This window comes from Lontra canadensis, unplaced genomic scaffold (genome assembly GCF_010015895.1).
Source record: "Lontra canadensis isolate GAN:19392208 unplaced genomic scaffold, GSC_riverotter_1.0 scaffold30, whole genome shotgun sequence".
NCBI lineage: Eukaryota > Metazoa > Chordata > Mammalia > Carnivora > Mustelidae > Lontra > Lontra canadensis.
Window position 1 is genome coordinate 747,729 of NW_022631024.1, and position 24,984 is coordinate 772,712.

Below are 24,984 nucleotides of genomic sequence, written 5' to 3' on the forward strand. Positions count from 1 at the left end.
AAAATTTAATTTATTTCAAAGGAATACATTTATGGAAGAATTAAGTACCTAATAGAAAACAGCATCATGTCAGTATAATCTTTTTTTAAAGTGAAGGTCAGGACTGGGGAGAGGGGAGGGGAGGGGGAACTAGCCCTTGATTTTACAGACATACTAATTCTGTTATGGACTTTTGTTAAAGTATTGTTTGTTTTTTCCCTTATCCTGACAATAAGATAAAGGTATTGTCTTGTAGCAATTTGTGTGATAGGTCTTTTGTTGTTGTTGTTATTGTTGTTGTTTTTAGTAAGCTCTATGCCCAATGTGGGGCTTGAACTCACAACCCTGAGACTTAGAGATCGAGTCACATGCTCTATCAACTGAGCCAGCCAATCCCCCACCCCTTGTGTGATACCTCATTTTATCCTAAGGAATTAGCCCTGGAAAAGCTTCCAGTGGCCTTATGAGTCATTTCATAAAGTTATTACAGTTGTCCAAAGCACCTGCCAACCACAACAGACTCTCTGAAGAGGCTTAATGAAGGAGAGGTGACTGTGAGATTCTGATTGTGAGCCCCAAAATTTAATTTTATGCCATCGACTTTTGTTTTTAAATACAGTCAGTATGGTTGGTCTAAAGTGATTATGTAATTACACACACTATTGTCTCAGTAACTTGCCGTTTAGCTTTGGTGTTAATTCAGTCAACAAATGTTTATTGAATGCTTCTACTTCTCAGGTGCTCTTCCAGACCCTGTGAGTAAAGTAGCAAAGTCCTGGCTCTTAGAGAGCTCACAGCTCACAGGAAAGAGACAGGAAAGCAAGGTATCAAAAAAATAGGTAGTATGTCAGACGGTGACAGGTGTACAGAAGAAAATAACAGCATAAGGGAAATAAAGAATATCAGAAGTAGAGAAATGGGTTGTTGACTTATTTTTAAAAAAGCTGTTTCTTCAAATGTTTGGCATTTGGAGGTTCTTTGCAGTTAACATATTCAGTTTCCTCTCCTGGTGTATATATTTATAATTACTGTATAAAATGCTGCATGTGGCTCTCCCACTGTCCTAGCTTTATTCCCCACTCCAGCCCTTCTCCCGCCTCCAGACCAGGATCAGTGTTTTAAAGTCCTCATGGGGCACCTGGGTGGCTCAGTGGGTTGTGTCTCAGCCTTAGGCTCAGGTTATGATCTCAGGGTCCTGGGATCGAGCCCCACATCGGGTTCTCTGCTTAGCAAGGAGCCTGATTCCTCCTCTCTATCTGTCTGCCTCTCTGCTTACTTGTGATCTCTCTCTCTCTCTCTCTCTCTCTGTTTCTCTCTGTCAAATAAATAAATAATCTTTAAAAAAAAAAAAAAGTCCTTATGATCAGAAGCCAGCCTCCCTCCCATCTCATTCCCTTTGCACATGCTATTTCTTCCTGGAATCTTTACCTTCCTGTTCTTCTTTACAAAATGGTACCCATTCCCCCATGAAACAGAGCTCCAACACATCTCAAGCTCTCTTTGACTCCTCTCTCTTTTGTTTCTGAATTCTTATAGGATCTAAATAAAGGTCATGCCACAAACACAGTGCCTAATTGCATAGTGCCATGTATGGTCATTTTAATTAATTTTATGTGTGTTAGTCATCTCTTCTAGCTATGATGTAATCTACATAACCATCAGGGACTTGCCTTTGACTACACCTCACAGGGCTTCTTGAAATGCTGGGGGCAGGGTGGGTTCTTACAAATGTAGATTAAATATTAATCCCAACTGCAGTCTCGTAAATATAAATCTACTCACCAGATTTATTTTTTCTTTTTTACTTTTTTCTAAAAGATTTCATTTATTTATTTGACAGAGAAAGAGGGAGAGAACACAAGCAGGGGGGAACAGCAGACAGAGGGAGAGAGAGAAGCAGGGTCCCTGCTGAGCAAGGAGCCCGATATAGGACTTGATCCCAGGACTCTGGGATCATGACCAGAGCCGAAGGCAGATGCTTAACCAATTGAGCCACCCAGGCGCCCCTCTTTTTTACTTTTCAAACTTAAAAATACATTCTTATTTAATAAACTTGTGGAAAGAATTCTTTCATTGAAAGAATTTGGACATCATTTCTGTCAAGTGAAAAGACAAAATATTCAAGTAAAAATAACAAGTTAAATATCAAGAAATGTTTCTTATTGCTTCAGATGTATTGTTTTAATAAAATCACAAAAGAAATGTGATAGCTAGGCTTATTTTTTGTTAAATCGAGTGCTACAGCAATAGAAGGAAATGGATCTGAATTTAAACTGAACATAAATCTCCTTAAATTAAATGAGAACACAAGATACTGCACTATTATGTGTTTTTCCATGCCATCTCCTAATAAGGGAGGAAATAATTGGATTAATGGGGCATGGAGACTATGTAAATAAGTACAGAAAAGCTGTGTGTATAAAAACTTTACTCAGGCTCTTGGTTAGAGTTCCTGTGCCAATGCGGAGGTCTCCGTTTGGCCCTGTTCAGGTCACAGATCTCTTGGAAAGCAGTAACCTAAAACTTTTCCATCTCTTGGCTACCTTTGTAGAAGACCCATTTCACAGTACTAGGTTTTATGGTATGGCTTCTCCTTTTGAGAGTAAATTTAAGTGATCCTTGTATATGGTACAGACAAGTAGTGACCGTTCATTCAAAGAATCAAGGTCACTCATGCCTTCTACCTGAAGAGTCTATTCCCCCTCCCTACTTAAAACCAGAACCTTACTAGTGATGCATACTACTGACAGCAAGGACCCCCTAAAATAGTAGTCCAGCAGTTATAGTGTGGGTAGAAGGGAGCTAATACAAATTAAAAGTCTGGAGGAAAGGCAGACATTTTATTTTTATTATTATTATTATTTCTTAAAGATTTTATGTATTTGACAGAGAGAGACTCAGCAAGAGAGGAAACACAAGCAGGGAAAGCGGGAGAGGGAGAAGCAGGCACCCCATCAAGTAGGGAGCCAGGTGCAGGGCTTGAACCCAGACGCTGGTATCATGACCTGAGCCAAAGGCAGATGCTTAACAACTGAGCCACGCAAGCACCCCAGAAAGGCAGACATTTTAAAAATGCATTTTTGAAAGTCATACATATCTAGAAGTTCTCCCTTTTTTATCATCCTCAGGTCAAAGCTTGAGATGTTCAATCTTAGAAATATGTGTAGGGGGGCGCCTGGGTGGCTCAGTGGGTTAAGCCTCTGCCTTCGGCTCAGGTCATGATCTCAGGGTCCTGGGATCGAGCCCCGCATCCGGCTCTCTGCCCAGCAGTGAGCCTGCTTTCTCCTCTCTCTGCCTGCCTCTCTGCCTACTTGTGATCTCTCTCTCGCTGTCAAATAAATAAATAAAATCTTATTAAAAAAAAAAAAAGAAATATGTGTAGGATTTGCAGTGGAGCGTGCAACTCTTGATATGGGGGTTGTGAGTTCAAACCCCATACTGGGTGTGGAGATTACTTAAAAATAAAATCTTTAAATAAATAAAATTATTTTAACAGTCCATATATTTATTTATTCAGTCTTCATACTTTGACTGGGTAACTCTGGAGTGCTGGAATATATGCTGGGTACTCAGGATTCATAGATGATGAATACATGAAAAATAATGTAATAGGTGGGGCATGGAGACTATATAAATAAGTATAAACAAGTTGTTGCTTAACAATTTTACTAAGATTGGGGTACCCGGCTGGCTCAGTCGGTGGAGTGTGCAACACTTGATCTTGGGGTTGTAGGTTCAAGCCCCACATTGGCTATAGAGATTACTTAAAAATAAAATCCTTTTTTTTTTTTTTTAAAGATTTCATTTATTTATTTGACAGAGAGAGAGAGAGATCACAAGTAGGCAGAGAGGCAGGCAGAGAGAGCGGGGGAGGCAGGCTCCCTGCTGAGCAGAAAGCCTGATACAGGGCTGGATCCCAGGACCCTGAGACCATGACCTGAGCCCAAGGCAGGGGCTTAACCCACTGAGCCACCCAGGCGCCCCTAAAATCCTTTTTTTTTTTTTTTAAGATTTTATTTATTTATTTGACAGAGATCACAAGTAGTTGAGGTGGGGGGGGTCGGGAAGCAGGCTCCCTCCCAAGCAGAGAGCCCGATGCGGGGCTCGATCCCAGAACCCTGGGATCATGACCTGAGCCAAAGGCAGAGGCTTTAACCCACTGAGCCACCCAGGTGTCCCCTAAAATCCTTTTTTTAAAAAAAAGATTTTCCTAAGACTGTCTCTAAGCATTCCTTCTCCTCAAGGAGGTCACAACCTAACAGGGAGATTTGAGATGGAATGAAATAAATAGGGCAAGATAATGGAAGCATAATCCACTTATCAGTTGGTGTCTCCGGGTCCTCTAAGATCTCAATAAGATTAACTCTCATCTCTTAGCTCTATCCTACAATGTTTACAAACTCTAATACCCTTCCTTCTTTTGGCGGGTGGGTGGAGGGGAAGGGGGAGGTAGTGGCTGGCTTGAATAGTCTCTTGTTTTCTCTGGCTTCTTCCATGAAGGTAGTGTATGCCTCATTTCACTATCTAGGAATGTTTTGCACCACGTGCTTCAGATGTGAACTTAGCCTTCCTTATACAAGGTGAAGTTTATTGAAGATTTTCTTAGCATGGGAAGACAGACGTCTGCAAACCTATAGATAGGTTTATATGATAAAAAGTACAGAGCGAACTTGACCGTGTAGTTTTCTAACTAAGTAGTTTTCTTAGGATAAAATACAGTCATCAATAAGGCCTGCAATACCTGGTGTGATCTGAGCCTGGTGGGCTTTCATACCTCTCCTTGTGCCTTTTGATGGCTCCAAGCACGCCGGGACTCTCAGTTTCTCAAACTTAGATTCCATTGTAGGATTCTCATGTGTGGGTCCCTTGCTCTTCCTGCTTCTACAGTTTACATGATTGGCTTCTTGTTTTTAGGTCTCAACTAAAAGGTCTTCTTAGAGTCCTTCTTGGACATCCATTCTCAAGTAGGTCCCTTATTCTTTCTCACAGTCCTCTGTTCTCTTCATAGTATTTGTGTCAGTTTGTACAGGATTTCCGTAGTTGTGTCACCTTCACTTACTCTGTTGGTAACTTCCACAAAACCAAGGACTGTTTCCATTATACGCAGACTGTTTCATTAAACGGTAGAATCAGCCTACTTAATTCCTAATATGTGTTAGTCACTCATGAGTGTGCTTGAATGAGTGAGGTGGCTCAGCAGGGATTGAAGGATTAGCTGCAGAGGAGCGGGTGCACAGGGTTGAAGGAGGTGCTTAGGTTTAACCTTGGGCAACTGGGTAGGTAGTGGAGGCACTGACTAGGAGGAAGAGCAGGTTTGGGGGAACAGAGCCAAAGTTACGTTTTAGGTCTGGGCACATTTATTGATTAGGTGCGTTAGGTTCGTGGGAGCCATAGAGACATGTTTCTGATGCCTACTCATTCACCATAAGCCAAATTGTATTTCTATTGTTAAATACCTGATCTGTTAGAAAACAATAATTTGTACTTCTGTATTTTTGGCTGCTACCTTGTCTTCTCCATTCAGTTTTCTAGGCCTTTGGGATTTTATCCATATTCAATTTTTTTAGAGCTGTTACTTAATCACAACTACCCATATACATACTATGACCATTTTGCTTATCTCAACACATGTGGTTTTTTTTTTCATCAATAACAGTGACTTATTTGGTTTGCTGAGTGATATACATACTTCTCTTAAGAAAACTGAAGGTGATCTTTGTAGAATATCTTTTGTTTGTATTGAAAACAATTTTGTTTATGATCAGCATTAGATAAACAGTAGAACTACTTAGAATCTGAGTTCTATTTCTTACGACTTAACTTTCAAACAAAATTTAATGAAAGTTGGCACTGAATTTTTGATGAATGACAAAATCTTGAGGAGTGTAACTCTTCTTCATGGACTTCATGTGATGGAAAAGCATTCAGTGAACATTTATGGTATCCCTGTTAAGTGCAAGGCACCAGGTTAGGGACTAGAAGTTGTTGCAATCTCATTCATATGCAAAGAACTGGATCTGAATTCTGGCTTCTCTTTAAAATCAATTCAAAGTAAGAAAGAGAAATGGAAACAAACATTCTCTTAAATTAAACTAGAAGTCTTTTGCTAAAACCACAGTATATAAAGAAAGTCTGCTGGATAGTTGGGAATTCGGATATGACACCAAGAGATGTGACTGTAGATCTCAGATGGAGGTGTAAGAACTCCGTTTTCCATTGAGGATGGTACATGCTGAGCAGTAAAATTAACAGTCACTTTTGAAGAATTGGAACAGGGGCTACTGGGTTGGTCTTGAGAACTTCCCTGGGCCTGGTTTGACAGCAGAGAATAACAGAGGAGGCAGGCCTGAGGCAAGAAACACATACACACTTGCCATCTTTGTGAAAGGTGGTTTGCCAGTATTGTAAACCAATGAAGATATACTTGAATTTATGGCTTGAAAGGGCACACCATGTACCAGAAAAAAAGATGCTTACATAGTGATCAGCACTGAGGTAATGCCTAGGAGCCTTACTGCTCTTCACAGATAAAGAAATAATCATTTAGACATGCAGGCCCCTGCCCTAAGAACAGTAAAGAGATTTCTAAGGGATAAAGACTATGCTGACATTGACTTTCCTACACCAGCATTGAATTCTAGAAGATACTTGAGCAGTGCTGCTATTGTCCAGGGTGTGTGGGAAGGGCTAAGAATCGGGAGTATGAGTGGAGAGTCTTGTACCTAGTCAAAGTGTTATTCAGTTATAAAGACAATAAAAAGTTAAAGACATGCTCAAAAATTCAAGACCTCAGGAAAACATAGTTTTCATAAATACTTTCTGAATAAGCTATTGGAGGACAAACTTTAGCTGAGAGGAGACCGGCAACACACTGGTGGTAAGCATTGATTTTATCTATTTAATTGTAAGACTGAGACCAGAATGTGGAAATTACGATTGAAAACAGAGTATTACAAATTATTTTATAAATATTTATAATAAATATCACAAGCTACAACAACGTGGAAATGTATAACTTTTAAGATTTTTTTTAAAAATTTAGTTATCTGAGAGAGAGCACAAGCAAGGGGAGGGGAAGAGAGAGAGGGAGAAGCAATCTCCCTGCTGAGCAGGGGCTGATCCCCTGCTGATTGTGGGGCTCAATCCCAAAGACCCTGAGATTATGACCTGAGCCCAAGGCAGACACTTAACTGACTTCTTAACTGACACTTAACTCCCAGGTGCCCTGGGAATGTATAATTTTTAAAAAGTTGGGAGGGCACAGGAGAGAGAATATGGGAAACTGTATAAACAAGATTCAGAAGATATCACTTAAAGCTAACAATTCGAGTTACAGGCTATTCAGATACTTGAAGGTATACAGGTACTATTAGAAGAACTAAACCAAACAGTAAAATAAAAGATAATAAGTATAAGGACCAAGAAAAAAATAAAATTGAAAATGATTAGTTGGAGAAATATAAGTGTATGGTATATTAATTTTGGCATTGCTTGTAGTAAGGTATCAATATATGTTATATAAAAATAGATAAGCAAAGTTTTCAAAGTAATGATAACCACTAGAAAAATTAGCAAAAGAACATAAACTAAAAGATGTCTTTATAGTCCTAAAGGTAGATTACTGTCCCTTTTCAGCCTCTGGCTGTTATCCTGCTTGTGGTTGAAGCCGACACAAAAAAGAGGGTTCAGCCAAGAGAAAGAGGTGCTGAGCAAGAGCCCTGATACTACCGTAAAAACAGAGCCTGGCGTGTATTATGATCACAAGAACTAAGATTAAATGAAACAAATAGAAATGAGAAAGTTGTCAAGTATATCCTAAAAGTTCTCACCATGAGTTTTCTTTTCTTTTTTTTTAATTGTATCTATATGAGATGATGGATTTTAACTAAACCTATTACAGTAATCATTTCACAACATATGTAATTCAGACCATTATGCTGTAATGTATAAACTTACACAGTGATATATGTCAATTATTTCTTAATAAAACTGGGAAAAGTCTATACATTAATGTGTGTAGTGTGCAAAGTAACAACTAATACTAAAACAAAGAAATGAGATAAACTCAGCGTTGACTCTAAAAAATGGATCACAATCCGAAACCAAGTGATCTCCTATTCGGTGTTACTTTCATCAAAGAATACATGGATTTCTGAAAACCCTTTTGCAAATGCCACACTAAAAAATGACAGAGCTTTTGGGGCCGACAATGCAAAGCCTATGTAACTTCGTAATCAGATCACTAACCAACCAATCTAATTCTAATAAAAATGATTACATAGAAAAATGTCAAATTGGTGCCTACCTTTTTACACCAAAATAAATTAGATAATTAAATATGTAACTTAAATGTTTAATGAGTAAAAATGAAATTTTAATGAAATAAAGTGAAAATGGAAAATGAAATAAAAATGTTTTAGAAGAAAACATAAGAGAATTGTTTTATGGTTTCATAATGGGGACAATATCTCTAAGTATACCACAAAATATAAAAAAAATTTAAGGGATAAATTCAATCCCATAAATGTGTAACAGTCACAAATACAAAAGGTAAACTAAAAAGAATTATCTATTTATATGCAGACATTAAATATATCACAAAGGGCTAAATATAATAATGATAAGACTAAATAGTATGAACATAATATTAAGACTAAATATAAATGAAAAATTCCTAAATGTATCTGTAGCTCCTAAATCAATATAAAAAAAGAAAATGGACAGAGGCCAAAGAATTCAGAAAGAAAATGAGAAACTATAAGGAGCTAATAAGTATTTAAAAAAATATTAAATCTCATTTATCATAAAGGCAAAATAAATAAAACCACAACAATATATTTTGCCAATTAAATAAGCAAAGATTAAGAAGATGGATAATACATTATATCTAGGAAGTTTTGATTAAACAATCACTCATATCTTGATACAACATATATACATACAGGGAAATAGAAACAGAGGGATTCCACTTTGGAAATTACCTCTGTGTATATATACGCCCATATACGGGGAATACCATGTGTACAGGGATCCTCACTGCAGCACTGTTTATAATAGCAAAGGGATGGAAATAGTGCAAATGTCTTTCAGTAGAGAATTAGGGGTTAGGTAATGTGTTACGGTGTATCCATTATAAGTACAATATATATTGTACAATACATATGATGATAAGGAGTTACACTGTAATGGTAAAAAGCAGAGTGTGGAATAGAATGTGTAGGATATTCCAATGCCCTTTTTCAAAGGCAGAAAGTAAGTGCATGTGCATAGAAAAATAAAAAATTGTACCCCATAAATTGTCAGTATTGGTTGATATGCAGAGGGAAATATGACAACAAGGAGATGGGCTGGGAGGGTGACTTACTTTCACTATATCCATTTGTAACTTTCAGATACTGTACTATATGCTGTATTGCCTATTGAAAGTTTATTAATTTATTAAAATCAAATGGATCATGGGTCATAATAAAAAGAGTTAATCATAATTTTTATCTCAGGTCATCCAGGTAGATGTTTTAGTGGATGACAGATTGAAATGTGAAAAGTAAAACTGTAAAGATCTTGGAAGAAATAGCTCTTCCATTACCTTGAGGTAAGCAAGATTTCTTAAGCAAGATGCAGAAAGCATGAACCAGTAAAGGAAAGAAATTGATAATTGGGGGATATTAGGATTAAGAGCTCTTATTTATTAAAAACACCATTAGGAAAGTGAAAAGGCAAACCCCAGATTGGAAGAAGATAATTGCAATATGTATTTCTGATAAAGACTCAAACAGAATATGTTAAGACCTACACAGAGTAAGAAAAGAGCAGACAATCCAACAGAAAAATGTCTTGAACAGGTACTTCACATAGAGAATATTCAAATGGCCAGTAAACAGATGAAGAGGTGTTTGACTTTTTTAGTCATCAGGGAAATGAAAATTAAAACTATAGTGCAGTACCACCCCATACCCAGCAGAATGGCTTAAAAAGAAAGAAAAAAGACTACTTAGTGTTGCTGAAGATATGGAGCAAACTGAACTCTCACATACTCTTGTTTCTGAAAGTAAATTGGTACAAGCACTTTGGAAAATTGTTTGTCAGTATCTGTCAAAGCTACTGAAACCTATGATTTCCTCTGGCCCAATAATTCCACTTCCAAGTTAACATCATTTCATAGAATGTTCATAACAATTTCATTGGAAACAGCCCCAAAGTGAAAGCTACCCAAATGCCTGATAGAATGGATACATAAATTGTGATATAGTTACACAGTGGAATGTTACAAAATAATGAGAGTAAATGATCACAGCTACAAAACAAAATGGATGAAACTCACAAGCATAATGTTTAAATGAAGAAGCCAGGCCCAAGAGAGTCATCCTCTTAGATTCCATTGATGTTAGTTATAATAATAGACCAGACAATTGTGTTAGGTTTCATCGGGATAGCTATTACTCTTGATGGGAGGAATAACTGGGAGAAGGGGACATGAGAGAGACTCTGGGCATGCTAGTGGTGTTCTTTTTCTTGATCTGGTTCCTGCATTCAACTTGTGAAAATTAATTAAATGAACTTAATGACTGGTCTACTTTATTGTATGTTTGCTATACCTAATAAAAAGTTTTTAAAAGGAAGTGGATCAGAAGTTTTTCTAAAACTAGAGATAAAAGCAAGGTAAATGTAACAGTTTTACATTTTATTACAATCTTCCCTGGTCTTACTTGATTGTGTAATTAGCTGAAAAAGTATTACTTGACCTTAAAGCCATTTACTTCCACCTATTCATGGAAAATGAATGAGGGTTTCTCTACTCTCCTACCTCCTTTTGTGGCACATTCCAGGGTCTTAGGAAAAGAGTTTTTTAGTTTTATTTTTCTGAGGATATTGAAGCAGTGCTAATATGTTGGTCAACTCTAAGTGTTAGCAGACTCTCCAAATGTGAATGGAAGAGATGCAGATGTGAGAGAACAGGCTGCCTTACCCAGGAGATTTGCAGGTGAATGACTCCAGACCCTTCCATAGTCTACTTCACCAGTTCCTCTTACAGTATACATCCTAAGGCTGGGTAATGATGTCCAACAGACTTAAAGTCTTTTATTCACATACCCCTCAAAAGAACTTAAGAAAAAAATAATAACCGCTCCCTGATATTTAAATGGACACCCAAAGGTGTTCAACAGTTTATTTTTGTAAAAAGGAAGTAGAAAATATTGAATATTTTATAAAGTGAAGATGAGGATTGACTGTAAGTAGAATTAATATTTCATGTATTTGATGATAGTTATTAAGCATCTTATGAACAAAAGCGTTCTGAATCTGAAAGAACGGAATAGTTTAAGCCTCTATCTTGAACATCCTGATAGTCCTGCAGCATATTCTATTTCTAATGGGAAAAACCAACTTTACTAACCTATAACTCTCTCAGAAGCCCAAAATTCACCCCAATTCAGGCCCAAATACCCTCCTTCTGAAGGCATATTTCACCTATATCAGAATATGTATAAGAACAAAGAAGGACAAAACATGCTATGGATTTAATCACTGATTTATAAATTTTCTTTGCCTCCTCAAAGTCTTTTACACCCCAGAATATGTACTGTAGTAGATTTGGGATGGTAGCACATGCAAACTCAGTCTTCATCTCAGACAAATAAGTTTTGTAAAAGATTCTATGTGAAACTTGAGAAATTAGAAGTTTTTTCCCTAAAGTTTTCTATGAATGTTTATTTCTTAGAAAGTCTTTGAAGTTTGAAGTCCGCTGTAGTGGGTATTTAAACAATTAGCCAAAATGAACACATGTTCTGGCCCCCTTGGATTTACATGTAAATAGCCAAGGAAGCCAACCTGGTAGAAGGTTACATGCATAGTGTGCCTTCCATCTTTTTGATGGAAAGATACACATCTTTATTATTGATATATAAACACTTTTAACAGGAAGAAAATGGCATAATAAAATGCGGCATAAAATATACTTTTATATATTGAATTTTAATATATAATCTTTCAAAAATATGCCCATAAAAATATCTAATTAGCTAGTTTAGTAAATTTCAGTTCATTTCATTTTATAAGGTTATGAGGATTTGGGAAATTATACATTAGAGCTGTCATTTAAAAATAACATTCATAAATGTTATAGTAATACAAAAGCTAGTGTCTTTTATGAGTAAAATTCCATTACAAACTTTATTTTTATAATTATATGTGGTTATCACAAAGACTTCCACTGAGCAACTTTATAAGTTAAAATTTTCTTAAGATAATCAGGATAAACAAAATATTTTACCTTATACTATAGAATCTGAAATTACATTTTTATGTTGTTTTAAATTAAGCTTTATACTTGCTTCTCAATAATCGGATAACCCAGTTTTCTATTGGTTTCTATTTCATTTTTAGAATTTCTCTGAGTCACACCCATGTCTGACATAACAGTGGTGAATTTCGACAAAACATCTTTATTGTTAATGTTAAAGAGTCCAAACTTAAATTATGTATTACTAAAAGGGAAACCATTTAAATGATCTCATTGAACTTAAAAAAAAAATAGGGTTTCCTTCATAAAAGGCATAAGCACTAGAACTTTGTTTCTCAAAGAAGTTTCTCTCAAACCTCTTCCTGAGCGTGGATTTCTGCCACAGAGGAATCTCATACTGATAAGCATCCTAAGTAATTCACAAGTACACTGAAGTGTGAGAATTGCTAGTCCAGAGCAACATTACTTAACTGTGCATAATCCATGATGGAAAGAGGCAACCCTAGTCCTTGGTGGAAGAGTGTAAATAATAAATTAACAACATAAAATGATTTGTCCAAGAGATACACCCCTTTCCTTACATCTGAATTATAGTAGCCTGATTCAAGTTTCACTGTCCTGTCTTTACACTATGAAGTTTTATCCTCACTGCTTTTACAAAATGTCAAATATTTTTATTGCTTATTACAAACTGCCTGCAATTCATACAGAATATTTATAAACTATTTACCTAAATTGCCAGAGTGTTGAATAACTACTATAAATAATTTATATTTACTAATTTTTATTTTATTTTTTTTAAAGATTTTATTTATTAGACAGAGATCACAAGTAGGCAGAGAGGCAGGCAGAGAGAGAGGAGGAAGCAGGCTCCCTGCTGAGCAGAGAGCCCGATGCGGGGCTCGATCCCAGGACCCTGGGATCATGACCTGAGCCAAAGGCAGAGGCTTTAACCTACTTAGCCACCCAGGTGCCCTATTTACTAACTTTTAAATAGGGATCTCTAGTGGTGTGCTAAATAACAAATTTGAATATTTTAGTTCAGTAAAATGGAACCAGTAAAAGCTCTGATTTCACAAATGAAGTGATCCGAAATGAGTGTGTCAGCTTGGGGCCCAAGCACACTGCAGTAGAGTGAATAGCACATTTCTGTCTCACGTTCCTCCTATAAAGCAAAGGCTGGCTCTGATCTCACTCTTCCCACAAACCTTCATGCACAAAACTTGTGTGTCAGTGACATGACAAGTTCATTTTGATTGTAATGGGACATATTCTTGTCTAGTACATCATTTGTGAAACTCAGGTTGGCTATTATAATGCAGCAGGTTTGTAAATAACATTTATGAGTGATCTCTATGAAATGGATTCCTTCTTTCCCTTTTCATTATAAGAGGAAACTTTATTGCAGAGTAGAAAGTGCATTGTCTGAACTCATCAACACCCTCTCTATCCCTCCCCTCCCCAATTTGTTGCAGACCAGGATGAAAGAGCAGCTGAGCTCAGCAGGGAGCAGAATGAGAAAACCATCCGGAGCACGCAGACCGCGCTCCGCAATTTCCGAGAGTTCCTCATCTCCAAGTATCCTTCTGAAACAAGAGAGATTTATGTCATCCCTTGCAAGGAGTTGGATGCCTACCTGGCCTCTTTCTTTGTGGATGCCAGGCAGAAGGATGGGTCCGAATATGAACCCAACAGCTTGGCCAATTACCAGTGTGGACTTGAACGGTACCTAAAAGAACATAGGTATGGCTACAGTATCACCAGGGATAAGGAATTCAAGCGTTCCCAAGAGGCCCTGAAACAGAAGCAGATTGAACTCCGCTGCAAAGGAAAAGGAAATAAGCCACACAAGTCCATGAAGCTCACCTTTGCTGATGAGCTCATTCTGCGGAAAAGGGGACTACTAAGCCGCTATAATCCTGAGGGTCTTCTCAACCTTGTCTGGCTCAACAACACGAAAGCTTTTGGGCACTGCACAGGCTTCCATGGATCTACCTTGAAGTGGGGTGATATCCGGCTCCGGGTAACAGAAACAGGGCTGGAGTACTTAGAGTGGATGGGTCAAGACACTGGTGACCTGAATGCCAAAACCAAGAGAGGGGGTACAGACTCTCGTGTATATGCCACCCAGCACGCTCCACAGACCTGCCCTGTACAGGACTATAAGGAGTATGCCCAGCGCCGGCCTCCTGCCATGCGCTACGAGGATGCTCCTTTCTACCTGTCCATCAAGCCAGTCGTGAACTTGGCAGCTCTGCATTGGTACAACTGCCAAGCCCTTGGGAAGAACAAGCTGGCCAAGATGGTGAAGACCATGTGTGAGAAGGGTAACATCCCTGGCAGAAAAACCAACTTCAGTGTGTATCAGAGCTGTAGCACCTTGTCCGAGGCCCAGAGCAACCAGCTGGTGCTCATCTGTAACAATCTGAGCCAGCAGGCTGCCCAGTCGGTGGCTGGACACTCCAACAGTGGCAATTTCATCGTCTCTGCTTCCTATGACTCTTCCTCAGACACTGCTTGACCAGGTGGCTTGAGCAAGACCCCAGTTTGGTTACTGTGTCCAGAGAAACTGTGATTATACACTGCTTCTCATTCCCTTTCCTCCGCCCTCAGTATTAACTTTATAAAAATATAAATATATAATATATTTTTCTTTTTACAAATAAGCCAATGGAGATAGTTTAGTATTGCTAACATAGTATTTATAGGCTTAACACAAATGTACTTGTGGGTGATTAATTGTAATTGCTGTTACAGACGACAAAACCATAGTGGTTCTCAGGCAACACGAAGTAGAGAAGGAATTCCGTTTTTAAAGAACTGTCCGAAAAGTAACTGAAAGATAACCTAGACACTTGTGTCCTCAACTCCTGCTTTCCTTCCCACCCCGCCTCTCATTTTAGTAAAGTTAATAAATGGCTTTATTTTTTTAATTTTTAAAAATTTATACTTATCAGGAGGAGACAATATTAACTCTACTGCTTACACATAACTGTATCCAGTCACATCAAGAATATGAAAGTGTTGATATAAGCTCAACAAATTATCTACATACTTTTTTTAGCTGAATTAGAATTTTAGCTCCTGTGCCTCATTTTTTGTAATGTCTGAAAATCTAGATGTTTAGCTAACATCTTTTCTTTTGGGGGCAATAAAGCTGCCATTCTTTTTGGAAGATACATAATTTTTAAATAATATGCAAAGTCCAATATTGTGGCGAAAAAGACTGTTAATAGCTCATTTTTACTGTTGTGTTTGAACTTGGATAGAATGTTTTTTGTTCCCTAAGAAATCAGTTAAAATGAGGTGTGATTTTCAGATTTACAAAACTACCAAAGCTTTGAAAATGTTCCCAAGCGTTAGATTGTATATCAAACATAAAGAGAAGGTAGAGAATGAGAGTCTTATTAAAAATCCAGAAGCACTAGTCAAGACAACAAAAGAGCCCTACTCTTCAAAGCTCAGATCCCCTGAATTATTTATTTATAAGCATTAAACTTCAGTCTCTTTTCCCTAGGAGATTACTTGACTCTGTAGTTGAGATCAAAAGAATATTGACACTCATTTTGGGTAACAACATTTTGTTACCAGATTTAGATAAATTCAAAGCATTCTTGAAAATGTGTAGAGTTTCTTCTACAGTAAATATAAATTTATCTGTGATACCCTGCAATTATTATAATAATAATTTTGGTTAAACAACCCTTTGTGGTGGTTTTTCCAAGGTCTTTCTTTTCATGTCTTGAAGCCTGTGGTATATTTTTAGTTAAGATCCTTCAATAACAACGTAAGTTTAGACACTAGGACGACAATAAAGTTGAGCTAGGTTCCTATCCTGTATAATCATGAACACATAAAAAACCCAAGTCTTAATAGCTTTACTGGATTCTATTGGGAAGTATTTGTTCTTCAAGGCAAACTCATAATTCACATTAGCAGGAGGGTAGGTGTTATTTTATGTATTAATTTATCATGGACTAGAACAAATTTCATTTTGATTTGCTTTGTTAAATTATCACATTAGCTGATATGTAAATTATCACATTAGATGCCATGGCTAGGCAGCGTTTTCCAACACTAGGTCATAAACACATAAAGACCCATTCCTCTTACGCTGTGACCTCTCCTTTGGCTCTAGAGTAGAAACTCTGCTGTGGACTTTGTGTGGTGGGATCTACTTTACTTTGCAACTTTTCCTCCAGAGGGAGGCATCCAAAAACAAGAAGAGAGGGTTGGAGATATTTTTGCTTTATTGTTTTACACTAACAATGATGATACCCACCATTTTTTGAGCTGGTGTGTTTACCAGCACTGTGCGAAGTGACTTACTACATGCATTATTTAGATAATAGTTACTAACTGTATGAAAATTAGAAAATTCAGATAAGCATAAGAAAACAAAATATATACTCCTGAATCTGCTGGCCAAAATAACCACTGTTAATATTTTGGTAAATATTTCTTTAGACATTTCAATACATATATATTTATTTCTATATATATTATCTTTAATCCTTTCAATCCTTGAAAGGGTTAGTTATCTCCATTTTATGTTGAGATCAAGAGAAATCACTTAGCTTATAGTTAAGGAAATGGTAAACTGTCATCTGACTGCGAAGTTTTTTTCTGTTTACCTTCCTTATTTCCAGCTCCTAGTCAGTTTCCAGCGATTTGAGCCAGAAATGGGGACACGGTGTCTTCCCATCTCTCAAGGCTATCTAATTAAAAGGAATGCTTGAGTGATCTTTCATGATGGCACACTGTGCCCCCTAATGTCCCCTCTTCTCTTCATTTTGAACCACAAGGCCTCTTTCTCCCAAGTTCTCTTTACAAAACTTTCCTTAATCTATGCCTGGTTTGTAAGTGCACAGGACAGCCTACTATAAAAGAATTCTGTTTTTAAAAAACAAGGTTGTTTTTAATGGGTTACCTCTCATGTTTAAATTTTTTTTTCTGTGAAACATTTAAAATGTGATTGTGTATTTTATTTTTGCATTGACATACTTTAAAAATTCTTAATATGTTTTTGATAGCAAAGTAAGTTTCTGGTAAGGAAGAAGGGCAGTCAGTATGTACTGAGAAAGCTGAACTGGGAGACTTTGCATCCCTCCGAGTGTTTATTGAGGTACTACTAAAATGAAAGTCTCTCCTCTTTCATCTTATGCATTTTCATTCAGAAAAACACAGTTAAATTGAGAATGTGAGTTACTTTTTATTATATTTTGCTTTGATAACTCAAACCAAATAGGAACATTGTGATCTAGATTTAGAAAAATTTTCTGAAGAATGACTTGATAGAAGTTTAGCTGAACTGTAGTATCTCTTTGGGTTAATGAAATAACAAAAAATTATCAGCAACTACCTCTAAATTTTGTGTTTTTATATAAACAATACTGAAAACATGCTACTGCCAGATGCCACTTTTGTTATTTTAGCTTAAAAAAAGTTAATGTTCATACTGTGGCAGTGGTACATGCCAAGTATTGTACATGTTCTTTAGTGAAAATTCAGCAGTCCAGCGGGTATTTACTACAACTGAATGTGCTGCCTTCCCAGGCAATCTTGTGGTTCATACAATAACAATAAAACCATATTTATAAATTTTACACTTTTAGGTCAGTGTAAGGTCATGTAAAAAAGAGACAGTGCCCCTCATATGACTCTGGAAGTTTTGCACTGTCCACAACAAAAATGTCAAACCCATCTATCAGCATTTTTACGGGATATACCTGCAAAATTCAATCTTTGTTCTCTGTGAGTGACTGGCTGTTGAAAACCATGAATGGTAGCAATTTTTCTCTAAAAAACCATAATGTCTGAAAAAATTAGAGCTATTCAGGATATTTATCCAACAGAGCTTATTCTTAAAGTTCCAGTTCTCATCATGGGTTGTAGGGTGGTCTGACTGTGATTTATAATATACCCTCTACTTAAAATACTTGTTATTTTTTAGATATTTTTCCCTGTGTTAATTCACTTTTCCCTATGTTAAGTTACTTCCTGATGCACAAAGAATAGCCTGAATTTTTTCTAGGGTAGATCAAGTCTCTTTGGTTTTTCAGTTGGGTCATTGTTCACTGAAACTTCCGTCACATTAATTTGTCCAGGTCATAAGGCTTAGCTTTTAGATGTCATGAAATCAAATGACTTCACTGAGATGAGAATTTATAGTCCTGTCAACAAATACTTGAACACCTATTGTCTAGACACTGGGAAGGGTACAAAGATGTGTAAAATAGTCCCTGCCCTCAAAGAATTTATAAAAGATACTGTAATAAAAGTGTCATTTCATTTTTTTGAGAGCTTACCAAAAAGTCTGCCAGTACTGTTTTGCATCATTTCCCAAACTTCGTACTCTTGCAGTTTGTTTATTATTCAGCCATTGAAAATGTTGGTTTGCTGTGGAATACCTAATACTGCTTTGAGTATTTTGAGGAGAATCTGCCTTAGAGCCTGTTTTAAAATCAGCATGAAGGCAAAGCCATTTCTGCACCATCCATTGTGTTCACATAGGTGCACACATGGATAAGAAGGTATAGATTGTCCTCAATGACTGTCATTTACTGGGTCCTTACAATGCACCAGAGTACTAAGTGCTTCTGTAAATTGTTTCACTAACTCTCACACTTACCCGGAGGGTATGATTATTTCTCCTTTATAGATGAGGAAATCCAGAGGAGTCTAATGGGTTGCCCATATCACAGCTAATACATAAGAGCATCAGGATCTGAAACCCAGTCCAGATACTATGAAGTCTGTCCTTTTCTGCTGTAGCTGCTTGTTCACAAAGTGATTTCCTTGGCTTTTGTAGACTCTCTGAAGTGATAAATTATAAATGAAATCCCTGGTGTAATAAAATCATCAATATTCATTGTCTCCAGATTGACCGCGAGCAGTGCCATCACCTGGGATGTTTGTTAGTACAGCATTGTTTAGGCCTCATTATTTTAGTTACTTTGAGATGGAACATTCAGCACTTTGTTTTCCCTTGGCCATGTGTAGAGAGCAAAAGTTTGTGTCACTTTTTAAAGGACGTTTAGCTTTGTCTTGGAGATGAGTGTGTGTAGAAGTAATTATACTTTTAAAAGTGGTTGTCATTTGTTTTTATAAATCAGACAGGGGGACGCCTGGGTGGCTCAGTTGGTTGGACGACTGCCTTCGGCTCAGGTCATGATCCTGGAGTCCCGGGATCGAGTCCCGCATCAGGCTCCCAGCTCCGCAGGGAGTCTGCTTCTCTCTCTGACCTTCTCCTTGCTCATGCTCTCTCTCACTGTCTCTCTATCAAATCAGACAGGGAAAGGGGGAGTTCTAGGCAGAGGAAATCTCTCTCTTAAGCCCAAGAGCCAATACTGCTATCTTAGACAATATTGATTGCCAGTTTGCAGTCAATAGGAAGATCAAAGGGAGTTTGATCTTGCCTGCAGATTTGGTGCCAGCAAATTAGCAATATTTAATATAGGAATTTGTTGTTAATATATATATATATATATATATATATATATATATATATTTAATCTGTTGAGATTGCTTCTGGGGTACCTGCCTGGCTCAGTTGGTAGAGCATGTGACTTGATCTCAGGGTCATGAGTTCAAGCCCCACATTGGGCATAGAGCCTCCTAAATAGATGAATGAATGAATGAGTAAATGAATGAATGAATGAATAAAGATAGTTCTTAACAGGAAGTTTTTGAGGAAAAATACTATCCTTATGATTCTCAGAATTAGAGATAGACCGGAAACTGTTCAGATTTTCTTTATTTGACTATCTCCACAGTTCAATATATTAGAGACAAACACTTCTGATTTTAATCAGGCTTCTTGTGACTGGATTTCTTTATCTATAGGAAAGGAGTATTTTGATCTGTATTTCTCTGGTCAAAATATAGCTGCAATATTTAACATCTATAAATAAAAACTCAACTATGTGATAAAGGAAATAAATTTCCAAGCCTAGAGGAGAAGTCAAGGGGAGTGTATGATCATTTGTTGCAGTAAGCTAATTTTTAAGTTGTTCCTTTATGAAAAAAAAAAAAAAAGAAAAGTTATAAATACTAAAGAATTAAGTTTTCTGTCAATTAGTTTAATAGATTTTTTTTTTTTTTTTTGTCAAATGGATTTCCTTTATATCAGATCTTGGCATGTTACCATATACAAGTACAGAGAGAGAGATGCTTATTAGGAAACACACCATTGCCGAAGGCATCCTCAGTTCTGTTTTGTTTTACCCTTAAGGTACAGTATTCAGCATTGCTTCTCCTCCCCACCTGGATCTAGCTGAGATGAAATGAATGTATAGCGTTTCATAAGACAAAGTAATGAAGATGGGATGATTTTAAGAGATCCTTGCTATTGAATATAACTGGGACACAAATATACTGCATATATCATCCTTTAGTGATTGGTGTATTTCTAATTATACAAAAACAGAAAAGGGGATGATATTGGCAAACTGCCAACAACTCTGATTTCACTTCCAACTAGAGAAAAGAAAGATAATCAGAATTTCTCATGTTTCATCCTATCTGTAAATTGATCATTTGGGCCTGCTAAAGCTGAAGGAAAACACCTGATTTGGTATTAAAAATTGCATTACTTTTTAAAGACAGCATTTTAATACATTTAAATTGAGTTGTTATGTAAACTAGGACTTTGTTGAATTCCACTCAGTATTAATTAAGTCAGTACTAATTTGATCAGAATATTAATTAGGTCAGAATATTAATGTACACCATCATCTTTGCTGAATTATAATCATAAAGGATGACCTGGAAAGGACCCAAGAGATCCTCTAGCCCAGTGCTGTTGAGTGCTATGAAGAACAGGAGTCACCATGTCCTTTTAGGGGTAGGGAGAAAAGAGAGCAAGGAGTTAAGAGATTGCAAAGGGAATCCTCAAATGTTGATTAATTCTCATGTTCCCTATGCTCTACCTTCCTACTTTGAAACTCACCCGACTGAATGAGCTACTACCTCTGTGACACATCCTTCATGCGGAGGCTGGAAAAAAGATTGGAAACATCTGCTCTAACCCACCCCTCTTTTTTTATAGAAGAGAGAAACAGCCCCAGAGACATTAATGAGTGCCCAGGTGTACACACCTTGTTAGAGTCAGAACTAGAACTAGAACCCAGGCACCCTGACTTCTAGTTAACAGAAAAGAGTTGAGGGTGGTAAGACAACCCTACATTTCCACTGAGTAGGAAAGGGTATCTTTTCTTGTTTTCAAAATTGTAATCGTTTTTTAAGCCCTCAGTCAAGCTGCCAGTTTCCAAGTAGTCTATTTTTGCATGTGAATTCTCACTTTTCATTTTATACAGTTACAGCTTGATTTTAGCAACTTTTTCTTTTTGAAATTTGATGGAATAATCTCTAAACATAAATTTTCTTTTTTTAATGAACATCTTTCCACTTACCCCATTCATATATAGTTTTCATTTACAGAGGGGAAAACTACAGTTTTCAAGTGTATGATTTCCAGTTATAGATTATGAACTGAAAAGTAACTTTTTGCTTAGTGTGGTAATCATTTGTATATCCAACTACATAGTATTTATATCACTAGTTTTGAATGCAGTCTATAATACCCTTTTTTACTCTATGGAAAGGTTAAAATGTCATCTCGAAGGTTTGGGACATATATTCAATCCAAAGGATCGAACCTCTGTCAACATAATTAGTATGTTTCTGAAGTGAATTTAGTTGTAGGGAGGAAAAATGGGAACTAATGGAAGACCTATAGCAGGAAGATGTTGAAATACAAAGTATTTGTAAATTCTCCTGTTCTCCTGCTTGGCCTTCTAAAGAGGAATTCAAGCATAAAAATAAAAAATTTTCACAAATTTTTATTTTATAAATTATATTTACCAGATTATAGTGGGAGAAAAAAATTGAAATTCTAGGATTTTTTTTCTTTAGGTACAGTGTAATTATTTGTCTTTTGAATGCAATGTTGAATTTTGCTAGACTTCTGATGTTCTTTGTATTACACTGGAATTAGAGAATATTTTTACCATTCATTTCAAAGAGCTTTGAAAATGCTTTGGCACAATTTATTTATTTGTGGTAAGTAGAATTAGGAAGACATCAGCAATATGGAATCCTAACAGTAATTGTGCATACTGTATTTAAGTGATTTTTATGCCTATTTACTTTCTGTAATTCTTACATTTTATAAATCAAATACCTTAGTATACTTCCACTAGAAATTAATTTATAATTGATTATTTATACTGGATGAAGTAGCAGGTCCATTTTAGGATTAATCCACTCAGATTAACTTTATCTAACTGAATTTTTATATCTACAATTCATTATATTACAACTTTTTAAATAACATTTATAACAGAACTTCTGTTTTATAAAGTATTTGTTACAAAAAAAAAACCATCTTGCCAAAAACCATTACAATTTCTATGCATTGTGTAATATTCAGTGATGTCACTGTTGAGATTTGCATGTTGTTGTAGGTGCTTTTTCATATCTGTGTTTGTGGTGTTTATGTGGAATTGTTAACCATTGCTGCTATCACTTATTGTAGTTAAACAGAAAACCTGTGCTAAGAGGCTGTGCCAGTCAACATTTGTATGTGTGACTTGTAAAAATATGTACTTAGTTGTTTAATATTTTGAGCCAGCACTTAGTGGTCTCTACAGAAGGAAATGTAGTTGTCAAGTGATGCCGACTTCGGAAGCTTGTTTCACAGGTGTAGTTCCAGGTCAGATTTTCTTCCACACTTGCCCCAACTCTTAGAAAGGAAATGTTTGCAAAGAGGAAAAGCAAGGATTCTTAACTTTTCCAGTACTCCCCCTACTTCAGATCTTTTTTTGTTCTTCTGCTACTTGAACACATTACAAAGATATCCAATAGAATGACAAGGTAGCAGCGTAATTACCTTTATCTGGTTATTTCTATCCAGGTAAATGATTTAATACCAGACTATGAGGTAGCAACATTATTTTTGTTGCTTATGGCTTATTGTTTGAAATGCATTTGATAAGAATATTTAGCTTTTTAAATGTATTTATTAGGGACTGTAGAAACCTCAGCGTTCCCAAGTATTAACTTCTATATTCAGCATTCACATGGGCTTATTTAATGTATTTATTTGCCTTATGACCGTCAGAATTTTTTCATGCCCAACTGTCTTTAGTTTGGTTCCTAGTATTTTCATCTTGCCTCAGCAATTACAAACACACTCTGAAAGTAGAGAGAAGATTATTTTGGTGAATAAATTTTATATTTTGTTAAAATTCCACATGGGGGAAATAGCATTATACATTTATACTCTTAAAATGGAGGGAAACTGTCATGAAATGTTAAGAAAAGAAGGCTACTTCCTTAAGAGCATTTTAATACCAACACACCAAAATTCCTTGCTTTGTGCAGGGTTTCATTCTGTCTGTTCAATGGGTTTCTAATTATGAGATTCCTTTAATAAAGGGATAATCTCCTGAATTATATAGAGGCTTTTTGTGTGACTGTCAGATACATGGCGACAGCCAGTGCTGTATTTGGAAACATTGCTGCTGAAATTGCTGATTTAATTCTAAGAATATTAAAACTAATTCATCAAGGCCCCTGCCACTTCTTTGCTTCAAGGAAAAGAAAGGCAGATTTTAATTGTGAGCCTTTTCTCCAGAATATGCTTTAAACAGTTACCCCTCAATAGAGGTGATAAAGCAATAACGGGAAATTCAATTATGTATGTTCTAAAGAAGTTCTGCCCTTGTCCAGTGGCCTTCAGAGCAACACTAAAGTATTTCTTGATTCCTGCATTGGGGGCTTTCAGGCAAGGCCTTTCTACTTAGAATCTTTTTTATATTTTGGACACCAAAGATTATGGTATGATATATCCTGATGATTAATGGTTTCTATTAGATAGCTGGGCATGTTTATTTGAATCCTGCTCTTGGATTTTTTTTACCCACTTTGGGTTTTCTGTACATTTTAAATGTCTGTCCTGAGGCCCTTATACCCAGGGCAACTTTTTAATTAAATAATGCATATATATTTATTAGGCTTCTAATTTATAGAGTATGTTTCCATCATGACTAAGTTTTTTTTCACTGTTAAAATTAGACATAGATTTGCCAGATTAGCCCCATTGTGAGCAATAGCTTGTACCTTTTTCATTGTAATCTGGAAATGTAACTGTAACCCCATAGGCCTGAGACCTGGTAAGGGAATGACGAAGCATTTTGGATTCAACAGAATCACTTAAATGACCCTTTTATCTGTTAAAGTGAAGAACTTTGATTGTTTAGTAAAAAGAATGCTATATTCAACTTAAATAAGGTCTTCCATTTTACAAATTATAAGGATAATTTTAAGGTTTCTTTTACTTTACCTTTTAGAAGTTAATTGGGATTTAAAAGGCAGATTTGTCAATTTATTCAGTATAATTTAATGCCAGGCATTTTGTTAAAGCAGAAATATAACCATCACAATTAGTACTTCAAAAATTTTTATGAAAAATGATACTATTCTTTGGAGATGCATTTACTTTCCCCGCTATTTGGTAGACTGACATTTTGGATATATTTTCTGGCCACTTGGCTTTTAACTGATTTATGTGAAAAAAGCACATGTGTGCCTGATGTTCACTCTAATCCTATTTTAAAATTCTCTTTTTAAACTGCTGCAATTAAAATTTGTGAAAGAAGAGAAAGGTGTATTGAAATGGAGGGAAATTTCTGTTAATATGTTAAGATGTGTGACTGTGATGCTCTTGGCTAATTAATCCTCTGCCAGTTGATATTTGTATT

The 24,984-nt window shown here is 36.3% G+C and overlaps 1 protein-coding gene across 4 annotated transcripts in view; it reads left to right on the forward strand.

The window, feature by feature from the left end:
* The window catches only part of KIAA1958 (KIAA1958 ortholog), a 160,497-nt gene that overhangs the window by 111,500 nt on the left and 24,013 nt on the right, over positions 1-24,984 (forward strand). For 2 of the 4 annotated variants that reach the window (XM_032865613.1, XM_032865614.1), the window contains exon 3: positions 13,696-17,553. The exons of 1 other annotated variant lie outside the window; for it this stretch is intronic. In XM_032865613.1, coding sequence (XP_032721504.1) covers positions 13,696-14,741 — 1,046 coding nt within the window. In that variant the 3' untranslated portion in view covers positions 14,742-17,553. Of the gene's footprint in view, positions 1-13,695; positions 17,554-24,984 lie in introns of those variants that run through there. One more of the 4 variants, XM_032865616.1, reaches the window with a different exon arrangement.